At 30.8% G+C, this 25,227-nt stretch overlaps 3 protein-coding genes across 7 annotated transcripts; 1 reads left to right on the top strand and 2 right to left on the bottom strand.

Annotated features, from left to right (window-relative positions):
• Nucleotides 1-249: 249 nt before the first annotated feature.
• Nucleotides 250-16,248, top strand: Ziz (dedicator of cytokinesis protein Ziz). Of its 2 annotated transcripts, XM_066727090.1 has the most exons (24): nucleotides 250-859; nucleotides 1,368-1,484; nucleotides 1,707-1,885; nucleotides 2,247-2,316; nucleotides 2,400-2,840; nucleotides 2,923-3,417; nucleotides 3,490-4,394; nucleotides 4,482-4,581; nucleotides 4,652-5,023; nucleotides 5,102-5,299; nucleotides 5,378-5,711; nucleotides 5,802-5,831; nucleotides 6,066-6,244; nucleotides 6,313-6,518; nucleotides 6,594-6,998; nucleotides 7,082-7,379; nucleotides 7,537-7,696; nucleotides 8,041-8,201; nucleotides 8,296-8,625; nucleotides 8,703-8,853; nucleotides 9,053-9,315; nucleotides 9,396-9,753; nucleotides 9,830-10,121; nucleotides 11,263-16,248. In XM_066727090.1, exons 1-24 carry the CDS (start codon nucleotides 761-763, stop codon nucleotides 11,495-11,497), a joined length of 6,378 nt encoding a protein of 2,125 aa, XP_066583187.1. In that variant the 5' UTR covers nucleotides 250-760; the 3' UTR covers nucleotides 11,498-16,248. The 2 variants fall into 2 exon arrangements, with proteins under 2 accessions (XP_066583187.1, XP_066583188.1); XM_066727091.1 differs by lacking the exon at nucleotides 5,802-5,831 and having other exon boundaries at nucleotides 8,703-8,844.
• Nucleotides 16,249-16,644: 396 nt separating this feature from the next.
• On the bottom strand, nucleotides 16,645-18,389 carry LOC136773919 (cytochrome P450 9e2-like). The gene is given in 1 exon segment (XM_066727892.1): nucleotides 16,645-18,389. A coding segment is annotated over 1 exon segment (1,545 nt). The 5' UTR covers nucleotides 18,292-18,389; the 3' UTR covers nucleotides 16,645-16,746.
• A 902-nt stretch (nucleotides 18,390-19,291) lies between these two features.
• On the bottom strand, nucleotides 19,292-25,162 carry homer (protein). 4 transcript variants are annotated; one of them, XR_010822580.1, is made up of 7 exons: nucleotides 24,962-25,162; nucleotides 24,031-24,187; nucleotides 23,827-23,958; nucleotides 23,250-23,744; nucleotides 22,866-23,141; nucleotides 22,129-22,748; nucleotides 19,292-21,983 (listed from the first exon to the last, which is right to left on the bottom strand). XR_010822580.1 is itself a non-coding variant. In XM_066726617.1 (7 exons), exons 1-6 carry the CDS (start codon nucleotides 24,985-24,987, stop codon nucleotides 22,563-22,565), a joined length of 1,272 nt encoding a protein of 423 aa, XP_066582714.1. In that variant the 5' UTR covers nucleotides 24,988-25,162; the 3' UTR covers nucleotides 19,292-22,386; nucleotides 22,520-22,562. The 4 variants fall into 4 exon arrangements, 3 of the variants coding, with proteins under 3 accessions (XP_066582714.1, XP_066582715.1, XP_066582713.1); XM_066726617.1 differs by having other exon boundaries at nucleotides 19,292-22,386; nucleotides 22,520-22,748; XM_066726618.1 differs by having other exon boundaries at nucleotides 22,520-22,748.
• Nucleotides 25,163-25,227: the final 65 nt, after the last annotated feature.

Here is a 25,227-nt window from a genome sequence, read left to right as displayed (position 1 = left end):
TCAAATTTTGTAGATTTCATTCCAATCTTAAGATAATTCTATGATGTAACGTATACATATGTGAGAAATTGTATGCAAAATAAAAATTCAATGATACTCAGAATATACTAATGATAAAGAGCTACAGTTGTATATGGGCTTTTGTATAAAAACCTAAATAATATTCAGTGTGGATTGAAATTAGATATCCTTTCATTAGGCGGTTAGGGCAATTTTTGATTTAGTAAATTAATATTAGTTTTAGAGTGTTTTAAATTTATAATTTAATTGTAAAGGTAACATGAACATAAACCAATAATTACAAAACTAATCGTGCATAATAAATAGAGATGATATTTTTTGCTAAATTGAATAAACTTAAGTAAAGAATTAGCGTTATAATTGTCATGTTTAATTGTCAAAGTGGTCAAAAGCGATGACTCCGTGACTGCAGACGCGTAGAAATATGGCGACTTTATTATCATACTCGTCTGGTCTCAAAGTCTCAACCTCAACTGGTCTCGACGGTAAAGATAATGCTGATAATAGCATAGAGAGGCGATGTATTAGTAGAGTATTAGCTGTGTGGTTTAGTATAGAGCAATAGAGCAGTGTAAAGAATAAAGTGAATTTAGTGGTGAACCGAACTCTGAACATTTGTTTGTTGGTAATTTGGTGGTTGTACAGTTGTACTGTATATATTATGATGTTTTCTGATGTTTTTCTTGCTAAACGGTGACCAACGGTGACTAAAGTGTCATCAATCCTGTCATTGAGAAAAATGAGTGAAAGAAAATTCACGAGAGGTCTCGGTAAACCTGGGATGGCTGCACAATTAAGGGAAACTGTATCTCAGGTGGTGCGTGAAAGCACTGTACAGGTAAAATCATTGACATCTTCCTTAATTCCAGCTTTTTTAATTTAGTTTAATGTCACATTTTTAAAAAGTTTATCTTTCTTTTATAATCTCCTACTTACTTTTTATTCGCCATCATCAAGCAACAATTGAAAGACATAATTTCTCTTAATTTATATTATGGAAAATACTACAGTATTGTTACTACTAATTTAATTATTTTGATATAAAACTTTCTCTTTAACATTAACTTAACTAATTAGAAGCTTTAAAATGTAATAAAGAATGAATGATACATCTTTTTTTTCTTTTGCTGCACTAAAGCTGTAATGACACAAGTGAAAATAAAAAAATGTATACTTCTCTTATATTTCAACCGATTGCTTTGGTAGTATAGCAAAACAAATGGCAAATCCAGTATAATAAAATATATCTGTATATGAAGCTTAATGTTTTATAGTTGCTCTTTATTTTTTTCATAAAAAATATTTATAATGCAATCATCACTTAAATAATATAACTTTTATTGCAGAATAAGCCACATTTAGTTGATCCAATAGATTTTGAAAATTTTGTATTAAAAAATAAAACACTGCTCCAGAACGATCCACAACGAGAGTTACTGCTTTATCCTCAGGATGATGTCTCAGTATGTATATCTTTATCAACTCTTATCAATGTGTAGTTAACACACGAGTATCCGCTAATGAATTAATAATTTTATGAGTAACCACAAGAGATTATATATAGAAACTAGTTCAAGTTTATGTTCATAGACATTTACAAGTGACAATAATTATTTATAAAATAGCTTTTAAATATTTTTAATTTCAACCAAAATTATTAAAAATGTTGTCATTTATATTTTTAGCAAGTTGTCTTACCTAAAAGGTATAGAACTATTACTTCAACAGTACCATATAATCCTGAAAGCATTGATGTTGGAGAAAATCTTCTTACAAAAGAATGTTTGCGCAGTTATACTTCCAATTGGAATCTTGTGCACTACAAATATTCTGCATACAGTGGCAGCTATCTTGAATTACCAAAGTATATTATTATTTGATATACAGGGCTTTTTCCTAACAACTGCATATATGAAATTTTATCTTGTTTAACTATAGCACTATTGGCTATACTAACATTATTATATTTTTTTACATTTAAGTATTAAACACAGTAAGCTAGATTCATTAAAAAAATATGACAATTATAAAAACTAATAAAAGTATTTAAACTACATACAAAAGCTATGAAAAATGATTGCATTAAAATTTTATCAAATATGTTAATTTGTAGTAATTTCATAATGCTATAATCAAACAACATGATTCTATATGCTATTATTAAGGAAAACCTCTGTATCAGATTATAGTTAGTTCATTAAATAATCTTATTAATATTTTTTTAGGATAACAAGACCTGATGATCTTAAGGAAGAGGTCTATGAAATTGATACTGATGTAGATCAAGTTGATGAGGTACACAATTTTATTGAGTAAATGTGTAAAATATATATAAATAAGTTTTTAAATAACCTTAATGAGATTTCTATTTTTTTTAGGATTTGATTAAAAGCGATGGAATAACCAAAGAAGGATATTTGATGAAAGGGCCTGAAATTGGTAGTAGTGACAGGATGTTTGCACACATTGGCTCAAAATCTTTTAAAAGACGTTTTTGCCACTTGAGGCAAGAAGTGGATGGAACTTATATTCTTGAATTATTTAAAGATGATAAAAAAGGAGAAGCTAAATTAACAATTGTTATGGACTTCTGCACTGATGTGGTTAGAAATCCAAAACGTGGAAGGTTTTGTTTTGAATTAAAAATGAGCGGAACTCAGAAGTCTTATACCCTAGCTGCAGATACTGAAGCTGATATGCAGGACTGGTTGTTGAAATTAAGCTCAGTACTACAACATTATAAGCAGCAAGAAGATAAAAGAGCTGCTTCTCTTGAGAGAACTTGTAGTACACCCCCACCATCTCCACAACCAATTCAGGTGAAAATTTTAATAATTTGTTCATGATGATTTAACACTAACATAAATAATATTTAATACAAATCAAATTGTTCCTTTGCAGATGTATGGAACATTAAAGGGTTTGGATCAAAGCATGAATCCTCAATTGATAAAATATTCTAGAGAAACTGATACGAGCATAGCATTAGCAAGAAAAGAAAACAGGAAAAGACTCTTTAACATATATCCACATATACCCCATAGTAGGCATAATACAGGAAATTTACAAGAAAATAATGTTGACCCCTATAAAGAACAATTTGGACACAGATTATTAGTAAAGTGTGAAAGTTTGAAATTTAGGTTACAGGCCCCTATAGACGAGAAAGAATCATTATGCCAAGTAGAACCATATCAAACATCTTTATGTTTATTTGATGCAAGAAATAATAGAAAACTCACAGAAAACTTTTATTTCAATATTAATCATGATATTGTGCAAGATATGATAAAAGAATTGAGTCCTGTAGGTATTATGACGGAACCTGAAGAGGATTGTCAGCTTCCTGATGATTTAAAAAACATACCTCCTGATTGGATCAAACGTCCTAAACAGGTTTAAAACTTAATCTAAAATTAATCATTGATTATAATAATTTGACTTTAAATAACTGTTTTTTAATTTTAGGCCATATTTAGTATTAGTAATCCACACCCTGACATATTTCTTGTTGTCAGAATAGATAAGATATTACAAGGAAATATATATCAAACTTCAGAGCCATATTTGAAAGCTACAAAAGATCCAAGACTAGGTTTAAAAGTCCATAAGCAGGCTAGAGCAAGTTGCCAAAGACTGGGAAATTATAGAATGCCATTTGCTTGGGCAGCCAGGCCTCTATTTAGATTATACAGTAATGAATTAGATACCTCCTCAGACTTTCCAGCTATATATAGACAAGAAGGGAATAAAATAAAGGATGATGAATTGTTAAAGTTTTTATCAGAATATAGGAAGCCTGAGAAACTCAATAAGTTAACTGCAATACCAGGATGGCTAAAAATAAAAGTAGAACCAATCTCGGATATTCCCAATAATACATTATCAACATCTCTGACACCTTTGAAACCATTTCCAATACCTCCTATTACAGAACCAACTTTTGAAATTGCAGAATTTGAAAGTAATTCTGAGAAAGAAGTCCATCCATATACAACATATATTAATCACTTATATATATATCCTCAAACTCTATGCTTTGATGCTCAAAAAGTTTTTACAAGGGCTAGAAATATTGCTTGTATTGTTGAACTGCGTGATGATGATGGAGAACATGTAAAACCTTTAAGATGCATTTATGGCAAACCTGGAAGTCCTCTGTTATGTTTGAGAGCATCTTGCGCAGTATTGCACCATAATGCTGTTCCTTCTTGGTATGAAGAGATCAAAATGAGGCTGCCAATTAAACTTCATGCCAAACACCATTTGCTGTTTTCTTTTTACCATATAAGCTGTGATATGAATAAGAAGAAAGAGAATGGAGTAGAAAATTGTGTTGGATATGCATGGACTCCATTATTGCAAAAGGGAAGGTAAAAATATTAAATACAATACATATAAAATTATAAGTTAAAAGTAGCAGTGTTATGAGTTAAAAAAAATGTTTTCTTGATCATTAGACTCAACGTTGATGTAGAAGCTAACATTCATGTCCTCTCTGTTGCAACACATTTACCAAATGGCTATCTTTCTATTCAACCTTTGGGGTTAGGTAAAGGAGTAAGTATTTTTAAAAAATATATTCTTACATAATTTTTAAACCATATTTATTATAAAACAATATTTACAGAATGCTGGGCCTGAAATAACATGGATAGATTCTCAGAGACCAATATTTACTGTTGGCTTACAATTAATTTCTACAGTATTTACAAGGGATCCACATTTACATAATTTATTTGCTCACGCTGAAAGAATATTAGATACAAAACCGTCTGTAATGCCTTCTGATTCAGAGACATGTAAAATATTAAAAGCTGCTCATGCTGTACAACTAGTTACTGTCATTACTTTCTTACCAACTATATTAAATCAATTATTTGCTTTATTAACTTGTAATGTCAGCGAAGAGGTGGGCTTGTATATTATCAGAGTTCTTATACATATTATTAATATGATACAAGAAGCTGGACGAAAAGATATTCTTCAAGCTTATATTAAAGTATTTAAATTTTATATGAAGCTTTCTTCAATATTGAAATAACAGATAATAAAATTGTGCTTCTTTAAATGTTCACAGTTCGTTTTTACATCACCATTAAAAGTAAATGGAAGTTTGACTGTTCATGAACAACTAGGAAAATATCTTCCAATTTTACTGCAACCAAATAACACAGACTTCTTGGTAGTAAACAAATTTATGCATCACTCTAGTTTCTTTTTTGAAATTATGATCAAAAGTATGGCCCAGTATCTATTAAATTCAAATAGAATAAAGGTGAGAATAATATAAATATATTTATATTATATTTAAGAGCTATATATCAAATCTACTGATTGGACAATTAAATTGCAGATGCATAGAAATGAAAGATTTCCTAAGGAATACCATGAAAAAATAAAAAATTTATTAGATATTATTACACCTTACCTTATGAATAAATACAAAGAAATGCCAGTAGAAACTCATGAATTAAATAAAAGTCTTGCTCAATTTCTAAAAAGGTGTTTAACATTTATGGATAGGGGATTTGTTTTTAAACTAATCAATTCATATATGGACAATTTTACTCCCGGGGATCAACGAGCACTGCACGACTTTAAATTCACCTTTTTACAAATAATTTGTTCTCATGAACATTATGTGTCATTTAATTTGCCAATGATGCAGTCTAGGATTACTTCAAAAGGTAAATATCAGTGAAATTTTGTTCATCTAACAAATGTCATTAGAGTACATTTGTAAATACTGTAACAAAATCATTTTATGCCTTATTTAGAAGATACAGAGATAGAGCCAGAATGTAATGGTATGTTTGCCATTTACTCATACATCTTGACTGTGGTTCTTTTTTGTAGATAGATTGAATAGAATTAGCACAGATACTGAGCACAACCTCTAATGCTTACAATTATTTTAGTTTTGTTATATTGTGTTTCCTTAAAATTATATTGCACTTTAAGTGTGCTATACACATTTTTACCTATGTATAGTAATATTTTATTAGTATCATATGTTTAATGAACTTTAATATTCTTTGCAGATGTAATGAATGAATATTGCTTGTCTGAAGATTTTTGCAAATTGCATTTTCTGGCTGGCCTTCTAATGCAAGAAGTAAAAACGTCACTAAATGAAGTTTTTCAAATTCGAAAGGTAGCTATAGCTACCTTAAGAGATTTAATGGCAAAACATGAGCTCGATGATAGATACCAAAATAAGGTAAAATTGAACAAATATTGATTAATTTTAAATTTGATTACCAATTAAAATACTATAAAAAATTGTAGGGTCAATTAAGCAGGATAGCCTGCATTTATATTCCTTGGCTAGGCATTGTATTGGAAAACTTGCATCGTTTGGAATCTTTAATTGAAAATGCAAAATCTGAAGGTAAATACAATGGAGGTAGTAGAGTATCTACAAGCAGTTCATTTCTTATTGGCAAGGATATTGCTAATAGCACAATTATGCGAACGCCAAAATCTATCAACAGGTCAGATGACTAATTTTTTTTATTTTATATTTTGTTGCTTTCCATAACAACTAAGGCAACAAAATTTGTTCACAGGTTCACATTAAATTTGGATGCTCAATCTCCAATAAGAGCATCAATGCACTTAAGAGATTCCACTTATTTTGCTGCCATAGCTGGTCAAAGTTTGGTAAATGGATATTCTTGTACAAGTATAGAATCTGATACTTCAACAATGTCAGAGATATCTCATTCAAATGTTTCTCAAGAAACTACGATTATACGAGAGCCTTTAGAAAATGGAGTGGGTAATAAGTATCGACATTCAAGATCATTCAGCGTCACACAATCTCCTAGAATTGATAAGTTGCAACCATCAGAAGTTAAAGACATACTACTTTGTTTTATGTTTGTTATAAAATATCTAGGGGACCACCAAGTTATTACATGGTGGCAACAATGCAGTGACTCCGAAATTTTAAGTTTCTTTACAGTTATTGAGTAAGTTTTAAAAGCAATAATATTTCTGTTTAAAAAGTGAAATAATTAGGCATAAATTGGTAAATAATCCTTGTTTGCTTCAGAATGTGTTTACATAATTTTAAATATATCGGAAAGAGACAAATCGCAGTAAGCACTGCAAATAATCCAGGAAAACCACGAACAGTAAAAGCAATGACTCTGCCGGCTAGAATGGCTCCCCCCGATTTTTCTTCTGAAAATTCCACAAGCACTTTACAGCCACACAATACTGCAGTGAGAGAAAATCTAGTTGAAAATGATAGTGGAAAATTATATCAAGCATTATTGGAAGGAAATATGGCGACAGAAGCTGGTCTGATTGCTTTGGACTGTTTGGGATTATTTTGCTTACATTTTAAGGTATTAGTAAAAATAATAAAGCTTTAGTTTGAACACGTTTTTTTTTGGAAACATTAGATTTCGGGATATTTTCGTAGACGGATTAATATGGTATCAACCTTGTATATGTGCTAAAAACTAATTTATTGTGTTTTTAAATAATTTTATTCTTCTACAGGAAATTTTATTAGCAAGTGATGGGGACAATCCGGTAATGCAAAAAGCATTTGACATTTACCTATCATTTTTACAAGTTGGACAATCCGAAACTTTACTTCGTCATGTATTTGCTGGTTTACGAGCCTTTTTAAATAATTATTCCATTGCTTTGTTCCAAGGTAACAACTTTTAATTCTACATATCCAATGAATTATTATACAGGGTGTTTACTTTAATTCACTCTAGAGGGTAGACATAAGAATTCATTTATAAATCAATTTTTTATATTGTATTTTTTGGGATCTGAATGGAAAGGAGCTACAATAAGGTCTAACACAAAGAAACTAATGTCTTTGGTAGTTATGGAGATAAATAAATTTTCATGTCCTAGTTCTAAGATGAATGAAAGTGTGTGTGTAAACACCCCATTTATAGATGCAATTTTAAATTAGATAATAGATAATGAATTTCATTTTTTACTTAGCAATTGTGTTACATAACTCATTGTAAACGGTCTTTATAGGTAATGCCGTGCTTTGTGGTCGACTCTGTTATGAATTACTTAGGTGCTGTAACAGTAAACTCAGCTCTATCAGACAGGAGTCTTGTGCACTTTTATATCTGTTGATGAGAAGTAATTTTGAATTTACAAATAGAAAAGGACTAACTAGAGTTCATTTACAAGTGAGTTTATATTTATTTTAAAAAAATGTAGCAATGAACAATTTTATTATGATTAAATTATTGCACATGTAAATATAAATTAATTTCTCAACAGGTAATTATTTCTGTATCACAAATGTTAGGAAATGTTATAGGATTAAATAATTCAAGGTTTCAAGAATCTTTATCTTTAATAAACAGTTATGCTTCTTCTGATAAAGTCATGAAAGGCACAGGATTTCCGGTTGAAGTGAAGGATTTGAATAAACGAATTAGAACCGTTTTAATGGCTACTGCCCAAATGAAAGAACATAATAATGACCCTGAAATGTTAGTTGATCTGCAGCATAGTCTAGCTAATTCTTATGCCAGTACTCCAGAATTGAGGCATACCTGGCTAGAAACTATGGCCCGAAACCATGCCCGTGACGGAAACTACTCTGAAGTATGAACACTCCAATGAAATAAATCACTGTGTATTTTATTAAATAGCTACGTGTACTCATAAAATAATATTTACAGGCTGCTTGCTGTCAGTTGCATATTGCTGCATTGATGGCTGAATATTTGAAGTTGAGAAAAGTACAAAATTGGGGAGCAGAAGCTTTCGACAAAATTTCTATTAACATTTCCAAGGATGAACAAAATTTGAAGCTCGATGCTGGTGAGATTTGTATGTCGTTCAAAATATATGTTTTAGTTATTAAGTAATAAAATTGGAAAATTTAAAATTTGATAACATTTTTCTAAGAAAAATAATGTGTTTAAAGTGTTATTTGTCATGTCTTGTGTAATATGTATTGTTGTGTGAGTTAAAGCCTTGAATCTTGAAGATACAGCTGTAGATAATACATTAATAATAATATTTTCAGGCGTGCAAGATATTCATTATAATGAACAGCTGCTTCTGGAGCAATTAGAAGTTTGTGCAGATATGTTAGAAAAAAGCGAACGATTCGAATTGCTGGGTCATTTGTACCGTTTGATCATTCCTATTTACGAAGAAAAGAGGAATTATGAGGCATTGGCTACTTGCTACTCGCATCTGACCCAGGCATGTAATAAAATCGTTGAAGTTAATAAATCAGGAAAGAGACTACTTGGAAGATTTTATAGGGTAGCATTTTTTGGATCGGTAAATATCATTGTTTTGTTTTAGAGATTAATAATTTTTTTAATTGGATTTCATAGTGATTACAATCGCTATAATTTTAGGCCTATTTTGAAGAAGAAAATGGCCAAGAATACATTTACAAAGAACCCAAAGTTACTTCCTTATCTGAAATCTCTGAACGATTACATCGCTTATATTCTGACAAATATAACGCAGAAAACGTAAAAATGATAATGGATTCAATTCCTATTGACATCTCAGATCTGGATCCAAAAATGGCTTACATCCAAGTTACTCATGTTACTCCTTATTTTGAGAAATTGGAGCTTGAGGAACATGTGACTGAATTCGAGCAAAATCATAACGTGTCCTGTTTTATGTTTGAAACGCCATTTACAAAAGAGGGAAAAGCTAGAGGAAATCCAGAAGATCAATGGAAAAGAAAAACTATACTAACAAGTAAAAAATTGTGTTAAGTAATTAAATTTTTATCTAAGAAGAGTAAATTAAGCATATTAACGTTGTTTTCCCCTAGCTCAATATTCATTTCCATATATAAAAAAGCGGATAGCAGTTAAACAAAGAAGAATATTAGAACTAAGTCCTATTGAGGTGGCTTTAGATGAAATGAGACAACGCGTACAAGAACTTGAAGACGTGGCGTTAATTGCACCTACTGATTTAAAGAAACTTCAATTAAGACTGCAGGGAAGTATTTGTGTCACTGTAAATGCCGGGCCCTTGGCATACGCTTCCGCATTTCTAGATCCTGCTCTCTCTCCACAATATCCTGATGATAAAGTTGAGGAACTAAAAGATGTATTCAGGTAGGTCAATATTTTGCTATATTTGTATTTAATTGCTTTACGTTTGTAGAGACCTTTGGGTTCATGTTGTTGTAGAAGAATATTGTAAGTATGCATATCTGTATAGGGTGTACCGCTGAAGTCGTTGAAAGCGTGGATGTAAAAACTCACTTATCGCCAAAATTATATTAGATATAAATTTTTTGCTTAACGGAAATCCGTATACCGACATTACAGGGCAAAAACTATTTCGCATGCAGCGTTGTTATTTGTTGACGGATTGTAAAGTTATTACAGGTTTTTGGAAATGCCAGAAGCTTATCTACTAAATTACTTTGGGAAAATTAACACAAAATTAAAAAAAAATTTTTGTTTAAATAAATATATTAACATTATTGAGAAACAACAAATAAATTGCAAAATCTCCCAACGTACTTTAGTAGATAATGTTTTTGCGTTTCCAAAAAGTCCACAAAAATGCAAATTCGTCAAGAAATGACGATGCTGCATTTGAAATAAATAATGGAAGAATTTCGTGTTGGCGACTTCCCGAACACGAAATTCTTCCATTATTTATTTCAAATGCAGCATCGTCATTTCTTGACGAATTTGCATTTTTGTGGACTTTTTGGAAACGCAAAAACATTATCTACTAAAGTACGTTGGGAGATTTTGCGATTTATTTGTTGTTTCTCAATAATGTTAATATATTTATTTAAACAAAAAATTTTTTTAATTTTGTGTTAATTTTCCCAAAGTAATTTAGTAGATAAGCTTCTGGCATTTCCAAAAACCTGAAATAACTTTACAATCCGTCAACAAATTACGACGCTACATGCGAAATAGTTTTTGCCCTGAATTGTCGGTATACGGATTCCCGTTAAATCCTCTCGGAATACAAATTGGTGGAGGCTTCAAACAGGTCATGTCAGAAAAGTGATATCTTTTATTATTATGGAGATTACTTTGAGCTATTACATACATGCTCTCCTGCGCTGTCATAGGTACAGCTTTATAAGAGTGTAGAGAATTTATTTATGACTATCTTACACTTCTATTGCGATTTTGTGTACAAAGGTCCTAAATCAAATGATTAATAGAGTGTTGAAAAGATATTTTATTTTTATAATCTTATAAGTTTTTTTTTCTTTAATTTCTTTAGGGAGTTCGTAAAAATCTGTTACACAGCTCTTCAAATAAATAGCAAACTAATTACATCTGATCAACACGAATATCAAGAAGTTTTACGAGAAAATTATCAGAAGCTTTGTCAGAACTTATCGTCCCTGTTAGGAGAACCAGTTTGGCCAGACGAGCAAATTGGAAGTTTTAAGCGTAATAGCGCAGCACTATTCAGTGCTATTAGTGGAGCCAGTAGTCATACCAGTACAGCCTAAAATGAAGACTGAATATTTATCAATAATATAGAAAAGAACAAACATGACATTACGGATATTAAATAATAAATAATGTATTTGTTCCGTGCAAGTTGAACACAGTGGTAGCATGTAGCAGAAAAAGCGGCGACGGAATTGTTACTTCTGCCAAATACTATCAGTAATATATAACTAAGAAAGTCTGGTACGGCAAATACATTTTATCAGCGGTATTTAGCATTGCCATTTGTCATCTTGAATGAACGTATTTCTTATACTAATATGAACGGTTGCACAATCTCTTCTCACTTAACTGCCACTATATTCTACTACATGGATCGAATATTAAGAGGCATTTTTCATACATTAGATCCCAGAAAAACTAAACTTTAAAGCATTTTTAAGTTATCATTTAATTATGATGGGGAAAAGTTTTAAAGATATTTTGAGTTTAAAACTTTTAACAAATATAGTGGTTTTATAAACGTCTTCCTTTCTAAATTTGTATCTATTTAAGAAGAAACTCATGAAATTTTATATACATTTATAAACAATTATATATACTTATATTTAAAAAAAACAATCTGCTATATTAGATTAAAGCATTATTTATGATAGTTAAAGTAAATATCATAAACAATTTGGATGAGAGGAAAATTATATTGTTGAAATTTTAATGATATCACTGCCATAATTTGAAGCTTATTGCATTTGGTTGTAAACAATTTTGTCAATTAGGATGATTAAATAATAAAATAGAATATGCTTCTTCAGCAAAAATATTTTATTGAGAAAGGAAGTATATAAATACATTTTTGCTTTTATGTGCTTGATATAATCAAGTATTTGCTCATCGAAGAGGGCATTTTTGTACGTATTTGTAAAAGGATATATTCGTTTATATATTATATAATTGAAAAATGTGCAAATCAATTTGTAAAAAGGCTAATTTATATATGCAAATGTTTTATAAAATAATATACAGAGTTGTAGTTATACTTTATAATTATATTGTTAGGAGAATGGATCAAATTTTGTTTTTATGTACTTAGCTATACTCTGTATTTACCAATTAAGCTTATTTGTATTAATAAGTAGCTTAAAAAATGTACAAAGAATTTCAGTTCAGCTGATATACATATGTATTCTGATGTAATATATTTTAACAGGTTACAATATTATTTCGCTATGAATTTAATTGATTGATATACTATTATTTACTAAATTAGAAACCACTCAGCTATTAATCACAATATGTAAATGGCCACCATGGCACGAAAGGAGCTGTCGTCAGATACAACAATTTTTGTAATTTCAAATTTCTAAGCAATAAGAAGAATATTTAACTAGAGGCCGTATTTTCTAAGCTTTGAGCCTAGATTTCGTTTACAAAAGTTTACTAGACTTGCAACATGGATTGTAGATTTATTATGCATACAAGATTTAGGATCACAGTTTTAAAGATTCACCTTCAGGAGCTTTTAACCACTTTAAATAGTGATCATATAATGAGGTCAGTTTTGAAATCTCTAACGAAAATATATGTTGTTTTAAATGATAATGGAAAACATCTTGAAAATTTTATTTTTAATTTTTGAATCAATTCGCTGTAGTCGCTAAATTATAATAGAAAGCTCAATTTTCAGCAATTATTTACAAAGCGTTAATATGAATGACAATAATGTTTTTGTCTTAAAATAATTTTATGATCTAGCTCTTACAGTGTCGTAATTTAGTTTTACTTTTATCAAGTAGAAAATTTAGAAAAACATTTCAAAAATTTCAACAAATTTTTACTGTTTCCTTTGTGTTATTATTTGAGAATTCTTGATTTTGTTTAACCATTCATTTTCTTATTGGATAATAAAAATTGTAATTTAGTTGAAATAAAATTTTGTTTTCAAATATGAGGTATCGAAATTGACCCTGATAATCACTATAATTATATCGTAATACCTATAGTTGGTTCTGGAAAATGAATGTATCTTTTTATTAAAACCTTTTTTCCCTATCATATCGAGTTTAAAAAAAGTAGGTTGTTTGATATACTCTGTATTTAAACTTATAAAGAATAAGTTTGAGACATTAAAAATAATAAAGCAAACGGTCAATCACTCTGAATGTATGACACTAGGTCTGTATGGAAAAAAAAGTATTATTTTTACCGGTATCTTATATAATAGTTATTTTTTTATATCCGCTTAGAAAAGAAGAAAGTCAAATAGTTTTTAATATTAGGATGTTTTTTATTTACAAATGGTCATTTATTTAAAATTAACAAAGTGTTTGAAAGTTTCTATATAAAAAACTGAAGTATTAGTACATTTTCGTTTATAAATTATGTTACAGATATCCGCAGCAGACTATACGACTTATGAAAGTAAGAATGTGTAGTTGTATATATATACATTATCAGTACTATCTATTGATAAATTTTGTCACTTTTAAGATGATTTTTTTGTGTGTATAAATATATAATTACATATTTCACTTCATTGTTATTGTGTCGATATGCCGCAGGCCTAAAAATAATTTTTTTATAATTTTTTCCGTGTAATAATTAGTTCTACTATAACAACTATTATTTTTCCATTATATCTATAAACGTTTAAGATAATAATAGTATATTATACTTATTCGTATACAATATATACTACTATATAATATTAAAAATGACTAAAATATTACAATTTGTAGTTTTTACATTTATAAAACAACCGCACCACTGATTCTGTAGTAAAATATCAATTTATGGAAATTCGTAGACTGATAATCCAGGTTTCTATAACGCAGAGGGATATTTTCATAAAATCTGAATATTTTACGTGCAAAACGCAAATATATTGAAATTGTCATTCTGTAGATTTATTGTAGAGTTTTGTAATAAAAAGCGAAAGATAGAGTAACTTATTGATTAGGAACATTACGATTGAATGGTGCATGAATAAATTATATAAATACATGTAAACATTTACCAAATTAATCCGTTACATTATTAATGCATTATACATATTATTATAGTCACCAAATGAATTATGTTTTTGAATATTTCTTGTTTCCATAAAATTTAGGTACAGAAAATGTTCCAAGGTAAATTTGTTATACTGCTACACATATTATGATTTAATTAATATAAAAGAAAACGAATGTGATTTATATGGACTATCTGTGTGGTTGATTCATGGAATCTTAAAAACTATATATACATAGTAAATTACAAACAAAATATTTACATAGAAATGTATTAATTCTATCCCTTCGTTAACAATTCATAATTTTTTGTTTATTTTGACTCTTTTGAATTTATTATAAAATTAATATTAATACCTTATGCGTATAATTTTTTCACTAGGTGCAGATCGCTGAATTAAATAATTCCTAACTACTGTACATTTATAAAGGCAGACGCGCGCGTTTCTCAGGCCATCCTTTTAAAATAAATATCTGACTGAGACATAAATCGGTCAAAGACGTTACATTATAAAACGGGTGCGTTCTGTCAAATGGCCATTTTTTCAACTTCGGTTTTAACAGGAGAAGTTCATTTTTTACATTGAAAAGTGATAATTTTTATTATTACATATATCAGGATTTTAGATTGAAAATAAAGAATTTGGTTTAAATATGTTTTTTAAAAAAATGGCAATTTTTACCTCTTAATGAACTCGTATCATGCTTTTCAAAATTAGGAACTTAGATATTTTGAAGTAATTGTAAAGTAGATTTTTATCAAGCCGGCGTTCGTTCTAATTATATTGGCCAAGTTTTAGACCTGTGGTAGAAGCTGGAAATGATTGCCTAAAAACCGAAGTTCGTTTTATAAATAAAAAATAACATTTCATTTTAAAAAAATGAAAGTTTTTAAAAAATCCATTTTCGGTTTGGCTTGTAAGTTGAAAATATGGCTATTCGATAGAGTACGCCTATTTTATAAACAAATACCTTTCGTTCACTCAAAATTTTTCGACTCCTTTATTTTTAAAAGGATGGAGTGTAGAGTAAACTTTTAATTAAAAACTTAGGTATGAAATTATTAAAGCAATTTTTTATTATCATAGAATCCCCTCTTCTACCTGTAGCTTCTAACTAAATGAATTAACCGGACATTTTCGCGCGGTATAATCGAATTTGGTTTTCAATATTTAAATAGTTTGTTTATACACGTAAACATGCAGAGGGTAGGAAGAAAGCTTGGACTTATCTCGAAAGTAATTAACTTTGGTAAAAAATGGTGGAGCACTTTTTTCTTGCTTAAAAAGACGTGTCTAATGAGATGATACTAAGTGGACCTTGAATATTGCAGATCCTAGGAAGAGGTCGCAACGATTATTTTTAAGGAACTCTTTTTATTTATTTAGATTCTTGTAACTATTCAAAAACTTTCCAAAAAAGTATTACAATAAAATTTAATTATATTTAGTATTTTCTGTTTTATCAATTGAACAAACTTAAATCATCACCAGTGTCAGTATTTATCTAGAGTGTACTACACGGAGGACCTGGGGGCTGGGACTCCCAAAAGCCATCAGTCAAACGTAGAACATTTGGAACAGTACGCGCTCGGTCTAATAATAGTATGTTTCTTTTTTGTTTTTGCTCATCAGTTTCGAAAAACCAATAAATACTGTATGTGAACAGATCCTATCGAAGCCTAACGAAACTTTTATTCTCCGGTTTCTTCTTTTATTCAATTATATTTTTATTTACAGACCCTCACCTACCCTGGTAAATTTAATCGTTTTACAATAAAATTCACACCTCAGGACGTTAGAATTCAGACTGCTCCTACTCTTCATATCCCCCCCCCCCCTCTACCTTATCGTATATAATGATTTTTTGTTACATCATATCGTACGCGTCGTAGTACTTTGGCACCGGGCGCGTCTCTTCTCTATTACTCGCAAGAGAGCATTTTATCAATCGTCACTCTTGCACAACACGATCTACCTTGACTGCAGGTAATCTCGAGTAAAATTTCCAGCAGAGTTGAATTTATCCAAAGCTCGCTGACATTTCAATTGACCTTAATATTCTTTCGCTTTTACGTACGATTACTTTGATCCTGAGGATCGAATTAAGTATTACGTCCAATAATTTGCAATTGTTTTATTTGTTTTCTATGCGCACACACATGACATGTATTCCGAATAAATTGTATAATATTGAAGAAAGATGATAGTTGCTTTATTATATAAATATATATGTATATACACAATTTTAAAAATCATTCGATTCTCTCAAAATTATATTGATTTTGCGATCCGTATCCATCAGAGGCGCGCGGCGGTGGTGGTGGCGGCGTTTCTTGATCGTACATTGACCTTGAAGCCACCCAAGGGGAACATGATCACTTTCCTCTTGTCGAAGGTAATGGGTACAGTGGTACTGTTGGATGGTTCGAGGATGCAGAGGGCAAGGATGTAAAAGAAGACGACCTTGGACTCCAAAATGGCGAATCTATTACCGATGCAAGCTCTGGGACCAATGCCGAAAGGTATGAACGCAGGATTGTTGAGGTTCCTCTTGTTGAGCCACCTCTCAGGGTCGAATTTATCAGGATCCTCGAAGTATCTGGGGTCCCTGTGAAGGGCGTATACCGGGAACCAGAGATTAGTACCTTCCTTGACCTCGAATGCTTTGGCACCAGGCAGAGGAGGTGGCAATTGGAAGCTCTTGGAACAATCCCTGTCCAGCATACTCGCCAATGGATAATACCTGAGGATCTCGTTGAGGACAGCATCGAGGTACTTCATGTCGTTTATGTCCTCGTAGGTGGGCGGCATGCCATTGGTCCTTTTCAGCACCTCGTCGATCTCCGCTCTCAATTTGCTCTGAACGTCCTGCCTGACCGCTAGTTCGAGGGCCATGAAGGCCATGGTGGTGGCCGTCGTGTCGAAGCCACCCAAGAAGAAGACGAACGCCTGTGACGTCATATCGCCAATGCTCAGGCTATTTCCACTCTTCCTGTTATACTCCATCATCAACTGTATCATATCCGACCTGACTATTCCCTGCTTTTCCCTACCTTCGATGGTCTGCCTCACAAGGTCGTCGAAGAAGATCTTCACCTCGTCCCCGATCAGTCTGATCTTGAAGAGCTTGCTGAGGAATGGGAATTTTCTAATGACGAAGGTCTTAACGGCTCTGTTGGCATCGGTGAACGTCACTTGTTTGCCCATTTTGTAGAAATCGTTATCAGGCTCGGCGATCGAGTTGATGGAGATGCCGAAGGCCGTCGATGCGATGACGTCGGTGGTGTACCTGCTGAATAGGTCCCAAAAGTCCATCGAGCCGTCCTCCCCAGGCCTCTCTTCCGCGTCCTTCGCTATGACCTTGGCGAAGTTCTCAGCGCACTCCAGCATCAGTTTGTACATGGACTTCATCTTGCTGGAGGTGAAGGCGGGGCTCAGCATGTTCCTCATGCCCTTCCACTCGTCGTCCCTCAGGGAGAACAAATTCCTGCCAAATAGTGGCTCTTGCCGCGGATCTACGAATTCACGATGGTTCACGAAAGAGTCAAAGTTCTTTATGGCTATACTCTTAATCAATTATGGATCCTTGATAATCAAGACTGGGCTATCGAAATTAAAGAATCCAACGTATCTGGCTTCGGTGCTGGTGTCGTAGACCAATTTGATCATGTCTGGTATGGACACTCGACGAAACATAATCGCCAGCATATTGCCAAATATTGGCCATGGCTTCCTATATGGAATTTTAGCATCGTCGAATGCTCTCTGCCTCCTCTTGTATTCGCTGTAATAGCGAAATAATAAAAGGCCCAGGACCACCGCTATCAAACCCAATACCACCATCCTGACACGATTTTTTATTTAAATCTTCGACTCTTACAAAGAATTGCGTAACAATTTTTTTCTTCGATCACATCCGCGCGCGTCGAGCACTACTCCGCTCCAACATTACGTTCCTACTATATCTCCGAGTAATCCTCTCTACACTCATCAGTACGTAATTTATCTACCTTTATATGTGTGCGTGTGTGTGCGTATAGGCGTGAAGAGGATTCTCGCCTCACCAACACAAAACAGCCCTATATCGTTAAAGATTTGGTAAACACGTCCGACTCGGCACTCCTACAGTGTTGCTACATCGAGCCTTTACACAGATTTTCGAAACGCATTGTCGTGTTGCAAGCAAATTTGCAACCATCTACCGTCTGGAAGTCTAATACAAAAGAGAGTCCTACTTCTCATTCACGTACTCCAGTCACAATAAATATTTCTAATAAATTAGAACTTTGATTCTTGCAAAATATTTATTCGCGAGATTAAGATCAAAATTTTATGGGATTCTAGTTTTTTGCGGAGATATATCTTTAATGGAGGTATTTTAAGAGAAATATCATCCATATATTTTTTACTATGAAGTCAATTTTAGATTTAATAATAATTTTATCTTAAAGAGTATATATATATATATATATATCAGCTAGTTCACATTGAAGCTATTATATATCTTGCTCAGTTTAATCACTTGCAAAATAGTTGATAAATATTACACTATAAAATTATGATATTCCATACGATCTATTGCAATATTTGTTGTGTATATTTATAACACAATTAAATAACGAAATGAAAATATATAATTAACTATACATTTGCAAAAAGTCCGCCAGAGCTAACAAATTTAAAGATGAATAGTGTATTGATATTCTGCACATTTTTCATATATGACATAGTACAGGGAAGACATCTATTTTACTAGATTTAAATATACATCCCCTAATTTGCACAGCGTATTATCGGTTGATTTAAAAAAGGGATATTTCAAAAATGAGAGGTGACAGATAAAAATTTTACAACAAGTTTTTATTTCTAATTATATCTGGAATATATGGTTAAACTTTGGCCGGTATATAGCTCTACACCGTGTATGTACAGATTTTAATTGCGATATTGCACAATATTATATGGGCTATGTTAAACACGCTGGTTTACACCGGTTTAGTAAAACAGGTATGAAAACCATGGAATTATAAAATCTTATAAATGATATATAAAAGCTCAAAAAAACTCACCCTAAACTAGGAAAATCTTTTTTTTTTTAACTTTAGTTCAAATTTTAATTACGCAGTTATGCCAAATTGCGATTATGTTAACTTTTGTTTATATTTAAAACGAAGCTATAATTTTGCAGCATTAATTTAGATTATAACAGGCTGCATGATATTTATTCGGTTGCTCTGAGATTCGTTCTCCTTATATGTCTAATACGTGTCATCAACAGTTACTCAGTCAAGAGTGTTAAAATTCACGTTCTTAACCCCTTGTCTGTGGATGACACTTGTAACGACATGAAAATGTTGTATTACCAGTGCGATTGACATATAAAAACACCAAAGAAACAAATATTAGTATGATTGAAATTTATACAAAAGTATGTTTATACACTTCTTTGATTTGCTGAGTCCGAATTTGACATGAAAATGTAGAAATTTAAATGGTGAATGTAATATGACGCATGCATATGCTGAAAGTGTAGTCCGATTCTCATAAAATAGTTTTGTGCAAGTTTCTTAGAGAGGTTGATGAATTCGAGATTATTGCTATATAAATTTTTAAATCCACAAAGAGCTATTTAAAGAGGCTCTATGGCTGAATATTTACTGTACTACACAAACATATGTTTTATATTAATTTGACATAAATAATATCCTGTATTTTATAATTAAACTGAAATATGTATCAAATAATATAGTTGAGAAACAATATATAAGAAAATATTTCACTTTTTATATTTACATCAAATGCAATTTTATTACCTATATTTTTTCTTTTTAGACTTACTTTTTATTTCAATTTTATTTGTTAGGGAGTTATTTTAATCATTACAGTAATATATTCTACTAATTCAACACTTCGATTGTTTCATTTAATTTACAGAAATAAACAAATAATTGTATTTCATTTAAAAAATCATATTTTTTTAAATGAGACGATGAATTTGTAGAGTATATTGTTGTAACGTTTAAAATGACTTCTCCAATAAAATCGAACGAAAAATTATGTTCAAAGCAAAACATGAAAAAATATAGAAAATAAAATAAAACCTGTTGCAGATACAAAAATTAATTATCTTTCTACATTGATTTCTCTTTTTAAGTATTATCAGATAGTTGATAATTTATCATTATTTACCAAAGTTTGGAGCACACTACATTCGATCTCGTTCTGAAATGCTTGTTAGATTTGTAAAGATCAATGAAGATTTAGCTATGAGCAAAATGTAAAAATCTCATTGGTCTTAACAAATCTAGCAAATAGACCAATATGAAACCCCGTATAGTGTTCCGCGGGCTTTAGTTATAAAATAGGATTTTATTTCCAATTTAAAAAATATATGGCTAGTACAGTATGGCCGTGTTCCAGAATTCACTGCTAGTACTGCGAATATCCTTCTGTCTTCTTTCAATGCTTCATTCTTGACAAAGATATAACGTTGTCCCCAGTACTGGCAGTGAATTCTGGAATACGACCTAGGTATCCAATTACAGAATCTCTTTACATTTAGGAATATGTTGTTTATTGTGATGTTTTAAAACCTATAAATTATAATAAAAGTACTTAGAACTGAGTGTAGCTTTTAGTCGATTTGCGAAGCGTTAACATTAATTTGATAATTAATTTAGCAAATAATCATGCGAACTCAGTCATCGGATTGATAGGGTAGCGACATAACATATTCGTTCAGCTCCTTAAATCCGTAATTATTAAATTTCTTAAATTTGATTTTAAATTTAAATTTAACGGCCTCTCAGGCCGTTATTGTAACATCATAAATAAAATTCGATAATTTCCTTTCTAACACAGAAATGGCACATCTGATCATTTATTATGTCTATACAGTCAAGGGGTTAAACTAGTATAAAGCTTGATGCGTAAACGCGCGCTCTGGTAATCACTATATACCTAAGAAAAGATTTAATTAAAATTATATTACTAAAGCGTAAGTTTTATAAAAGTAAATATTGGTCTACCGCTTTAACAATGTTTTTTTACATACACAAATTACACGCAAACGCGTACATACACACGTATACACAAAGAAAGAAGTATTAAATAGAATTTTACAGGAGTTACATATACATACATACATAAGATTTAAAAAATAATCAACTTCTCTAATTCTTTGTGCATAAATTGTTCGGGCAAGAAATGTAGACATATATTCTAACATATTTAACAAATTAGATAAATTCATCAGTCACGTCAAAAGGACACTTTAATCCTTAAAGGGCATATTAAATCACAATGACCTAAACAAATTTTACATTGCAATTTTAGGTCCTTTGAAATGTGAATTTAATATTTAGATGGTAATATCTATTGATAGTTTAAATCTTTCACTTGACCATGCTATTGAGGAAGTAAGCCCAATACTGTTAGTGTAGCTCTGGAATCTGTATTTTTATGAAACTCGTGCATTCGGTTGTTCAAATAAATTGACTTTTTTTTTAAATATTTACTATTCTCATCAGCTTTACCTAAAAGTAATTTAATTTTTGATTATACTGTTAAATTTTTAAACAAAAATATTAAAGATTAAAAACGTTTGTAAGATTTTTGTACAAAATTATATTTCTTTTTTCTGCTTAAATTTTTTAAGCAAAATTTCAATTATATATATACCTTTAAAAATTATTATCCCACAATTCTAAACAATTAAATAATGTTTGTGAATTTGTTAAGCCAAGTAATAAGCGCTCCTGTGATTTCATAAACATTCAAATTGTATGTTGGGTTAATTTAACCCAGTGCGCTCTTTACACTATAAAAATGAGGTGTGCCCTTTAAGGGTTAATAGCACTTAGAATGTTCGCAGATTAAATGTTTTTAGACAAAAACTACTCTTATTAACATATCCATAATTCAATTCATTCATATAAGCTAAAAAGCATAGTGAATGTACCAAATTAAACATTTTCTAACTGTCTACCAGTTAGTATTTTGTTTTTATAATTCTTTATAATGCAATATACTCCCGATCGTACACTTGTCTTATTTAATAAATACAAAATACCTAAGCAGACGTTCGTAGTTTTCATATTTCCTAGTGTTTTAATTTAAGTTTGTAACGTATTTGAAATTTCTCGATGCACAGTTACCAGATCTTCAATATATCCCGCTAATCTATGGTTTAATGTATCCAAATTTTGTTTTTGAACTTTATTAGCGCTTAATGCAAGTTCTAATTGTTCATGTACTACACTCAACGTATCCCGCAATTCCGCATTTTCCTTCTGGAGAACCTGCACGACCAACATTTGAATGTCCAAAATTAAACAATTGTTTTAACGAAAAATTTATAGTTTATTCATAATATAGGTAAATAAATGAATAGAGAGAAATCTAATATATAAACTTACCATGAATTCTTTGTTTCTGTGACCAATATTGAGAGCTTTTATTTCATCGTTTCTTGTTTTTACTTCATTTTCTAAAGCTTCAACTCTCAACCTTAGTGCTTCTGCATTACCTTCTGCAATCTTTCCTGCTTCTAAATCAGCATATTTCGATTTAATTCTGGCATTTTCTTCTTTATATAACTGCAACTGTCTTTTCCATTCATCTACATTTGCTGTTGACTCTTGAAGTGCACTTGTTAATCTAGCATTATTAGTTTTCAAAGTAGTTAATTCTACCTGCAGTACAGATTTTATTATGCATTAATAACTTGTATACTTAAGTACAAATTTTAGTAAATTTTAAAAGGCAGAGTAAGAATTTCAGAATATAACAAATATATATACCTCCCACTTTTTGGCATTGGCAGAGCTTTGTGCTAAAGCAAGCTTTAATCTGTCATTTTCATACTTCAATTGCATCTCAGTAGATTGGCCACCTTGCGCAGGGCTAATTTGTATTTGCTTTCCCTGATGTTGAGGGCTTTCTGTACTCTGCTGAGAAATACTTTGCGATCTCGAATGCACTGCATTTTTTAATTCATCATCCATTTTATTTTGATAACTACTGGGTAATGGACTACCGCTTACCAAAGGTACACTATTTTGAGCAGAGATTATATTGGTATTTGGATTAGGGTTATTCGATGCTGATATGTTAGAATTTATCATTGATGAATTTGGTGGATCTATGAGGTCTTGCTCCGCTGAAGGCATGCCTGACCTAGATGTTATGGGGCTTACATTTGCACTAGTTGCTGGAGTTGCTGTTGAGCTATTCGATTGAAGTTTTGCAGCAGCTAATTTTGTAGCTTCCTTCACCTCGTGAAATTTTTCAATAAACTGTATATCAAATAAGATTTTTTTATTTTAAAATATTAAAATATAAGTTTAAATTTTAAATATTGATATATTTATTACAGACCTTTCCTAATTCAACCTCAGAAGAAAACCCTAATCCATATACTGTATTAGCACGAACATCAGACCACTGCCCAAATTTTTGGGATGTCTTTGTAAAAGTCATATTTGGTGTAATAGTGCTGTTAATTACTGCCTAAAAAAAAAATATTAAGGTATAAAACAAGTTTCATTTTTTTATATGTATACAAAAAAGTCTTTATATCACCTTTGTTCCTTCCACAGATATTATTCTATATAAACTTCTGGTTGAATCATAAAAGAAAGAGACAGAGACAGCAGCGGTTGACGCAGATACCCATGATCTTTTAGTTTTAGGATCAATATGAAATACATGTGCTTTGCATGTAAAAATTGGTTGTTCCCTGAAATTTATAAAATGATAGAAATATAATAGAAAAACTTATATTTGTAATGTGTGAAAATATGATGCATTTACTCAAAAAGTTATATATGGTTAAAAAAAGTAATAATCAATTTTAAAATATTGTTATACCCTATTGGTTTTATATTATAGGAAGTAATGTAGGCTATTTATAAAATGCCCTCCTTATTTACTACAAGATTATTCTTTTAATAATATATTATTGAGAGAGAGAACTATTCGTCTTTCTAAATTTCATAAAATAATTTAATATTATGCATATAAATCTAGTATATGCTTGAACTGACCTTTCTATGATCAAAATCATATAATGTATGTAAAGAAATTTGTAGTGAAGAATAAGTTAAATTATTACTATCTTTTATACTTTTTATCCACTATATTACACCTGATTTATATTGGATACAGAATAGCAGATAAAAATTTAGAAAATAAAAATTTACATCAAACTTGATCAATCAATTCTACATATTCATATTCCATTAAGGGTAGAAAGTGCAATAATTGAAGAAAAATTTCCAATACTTGCATAGTTAAGGCAATGATATTTGTTTGAAAAACCATTTGTAAATATTTATCGTAATCACACGATGCAATTAAAACATTCACGAACTAAATTTAAATATATTTATCGATTAAGACTTTTCATAATAAATGCTTCATTAATAGATGCGTCAAATTTAAAGTATATACTACACTCACTACACACCCTTTCGAAATTGTTCACAGACATACTGTTGTAATTTTAACTTACCCCATAGTTTCCTTGCCGGATGTCATATAAGAATAATTATTAATTTACGCTTACATGCACTTGAAAATTCAAAGTGCAAAGAAAGGTTAATTGCAACTAGAAAATTGTAAATTACTTTGAAACACAGGACTGCCTATAGAAGAGAGTTAGATGAAAGCTGACGAAATGACACAAGGAGACAACCAGAGTAGACAGGGATGCCAAAAGTACGCCATTTTGAATTATACTACACTGTATAGTAAGTGGCTTTAGTGTAGGTGGTGTAG

This window comes from Prorops nasuta, unplaced genomic scaffold (assembly GCF_024137725.1).
Source record: "Prorops nasuta isolate Cenicafe-Biocafe unplaced genomic scaffold, Cenicafe_Pnas_1.2 PNAS00005, whole genome shotgun sequence".
Taxonomy (NCBI): domain Eukaryota; kingdom Metazoa; phylum Arthropoda; class Insecta; order Hymenoptera; family Bethylidae; genus Prorops; species Prorops nasuta.
Note: the sequence above shows the minus strand (reverse complement) of the source record. Positions and strands in the feature narration are given on the sequence as shown.

Excerpts from the sequence above, each read along its gene's own strand:
- Ziz (XM_066727090.1), top strand. The coding sequence starts at position 761 with ATGAGTGAAAGAAAATTCACGAGAGGTCTCGGTAAACCTGGGATGGCT. Across the intron at positions 8,202-8,295 it reads TAACTAGAGTTCATTTACAA|GTAATTATTTCTGTATCACA; the intron begins GTGAGTTTATAT and ends ATTTCTCAACAG. Across the intron at positions 8,626-8,702 it reads GTGACGGAAACTACTCTGAA|GCTGCTTGCTGTCAGTTGCA; the intron begins GTATGAACACTC and ends TAATATTTACAG.
- homer (XM_066726616.1), bottom strand. The coding sequence starts at position 24,987 with ATGACATCCGGCAAGGAAACTATGGG. Across the intron at positions 24,188-24,961 it reads TCCGGCAAGGAAACTATGGG|GGAACAACCAATTTTTACAT; the intron begins GTAAGTTAAAAT and ends TATAAATTTCAG. Across the intron at positions 23,745-23,826 it reads CTGAGGTTGAATTAGGAAAG|TTTATTGAAAAATTTCACGA; the intron begins GTCTGTAATAAA and ends TTTGATATACAG.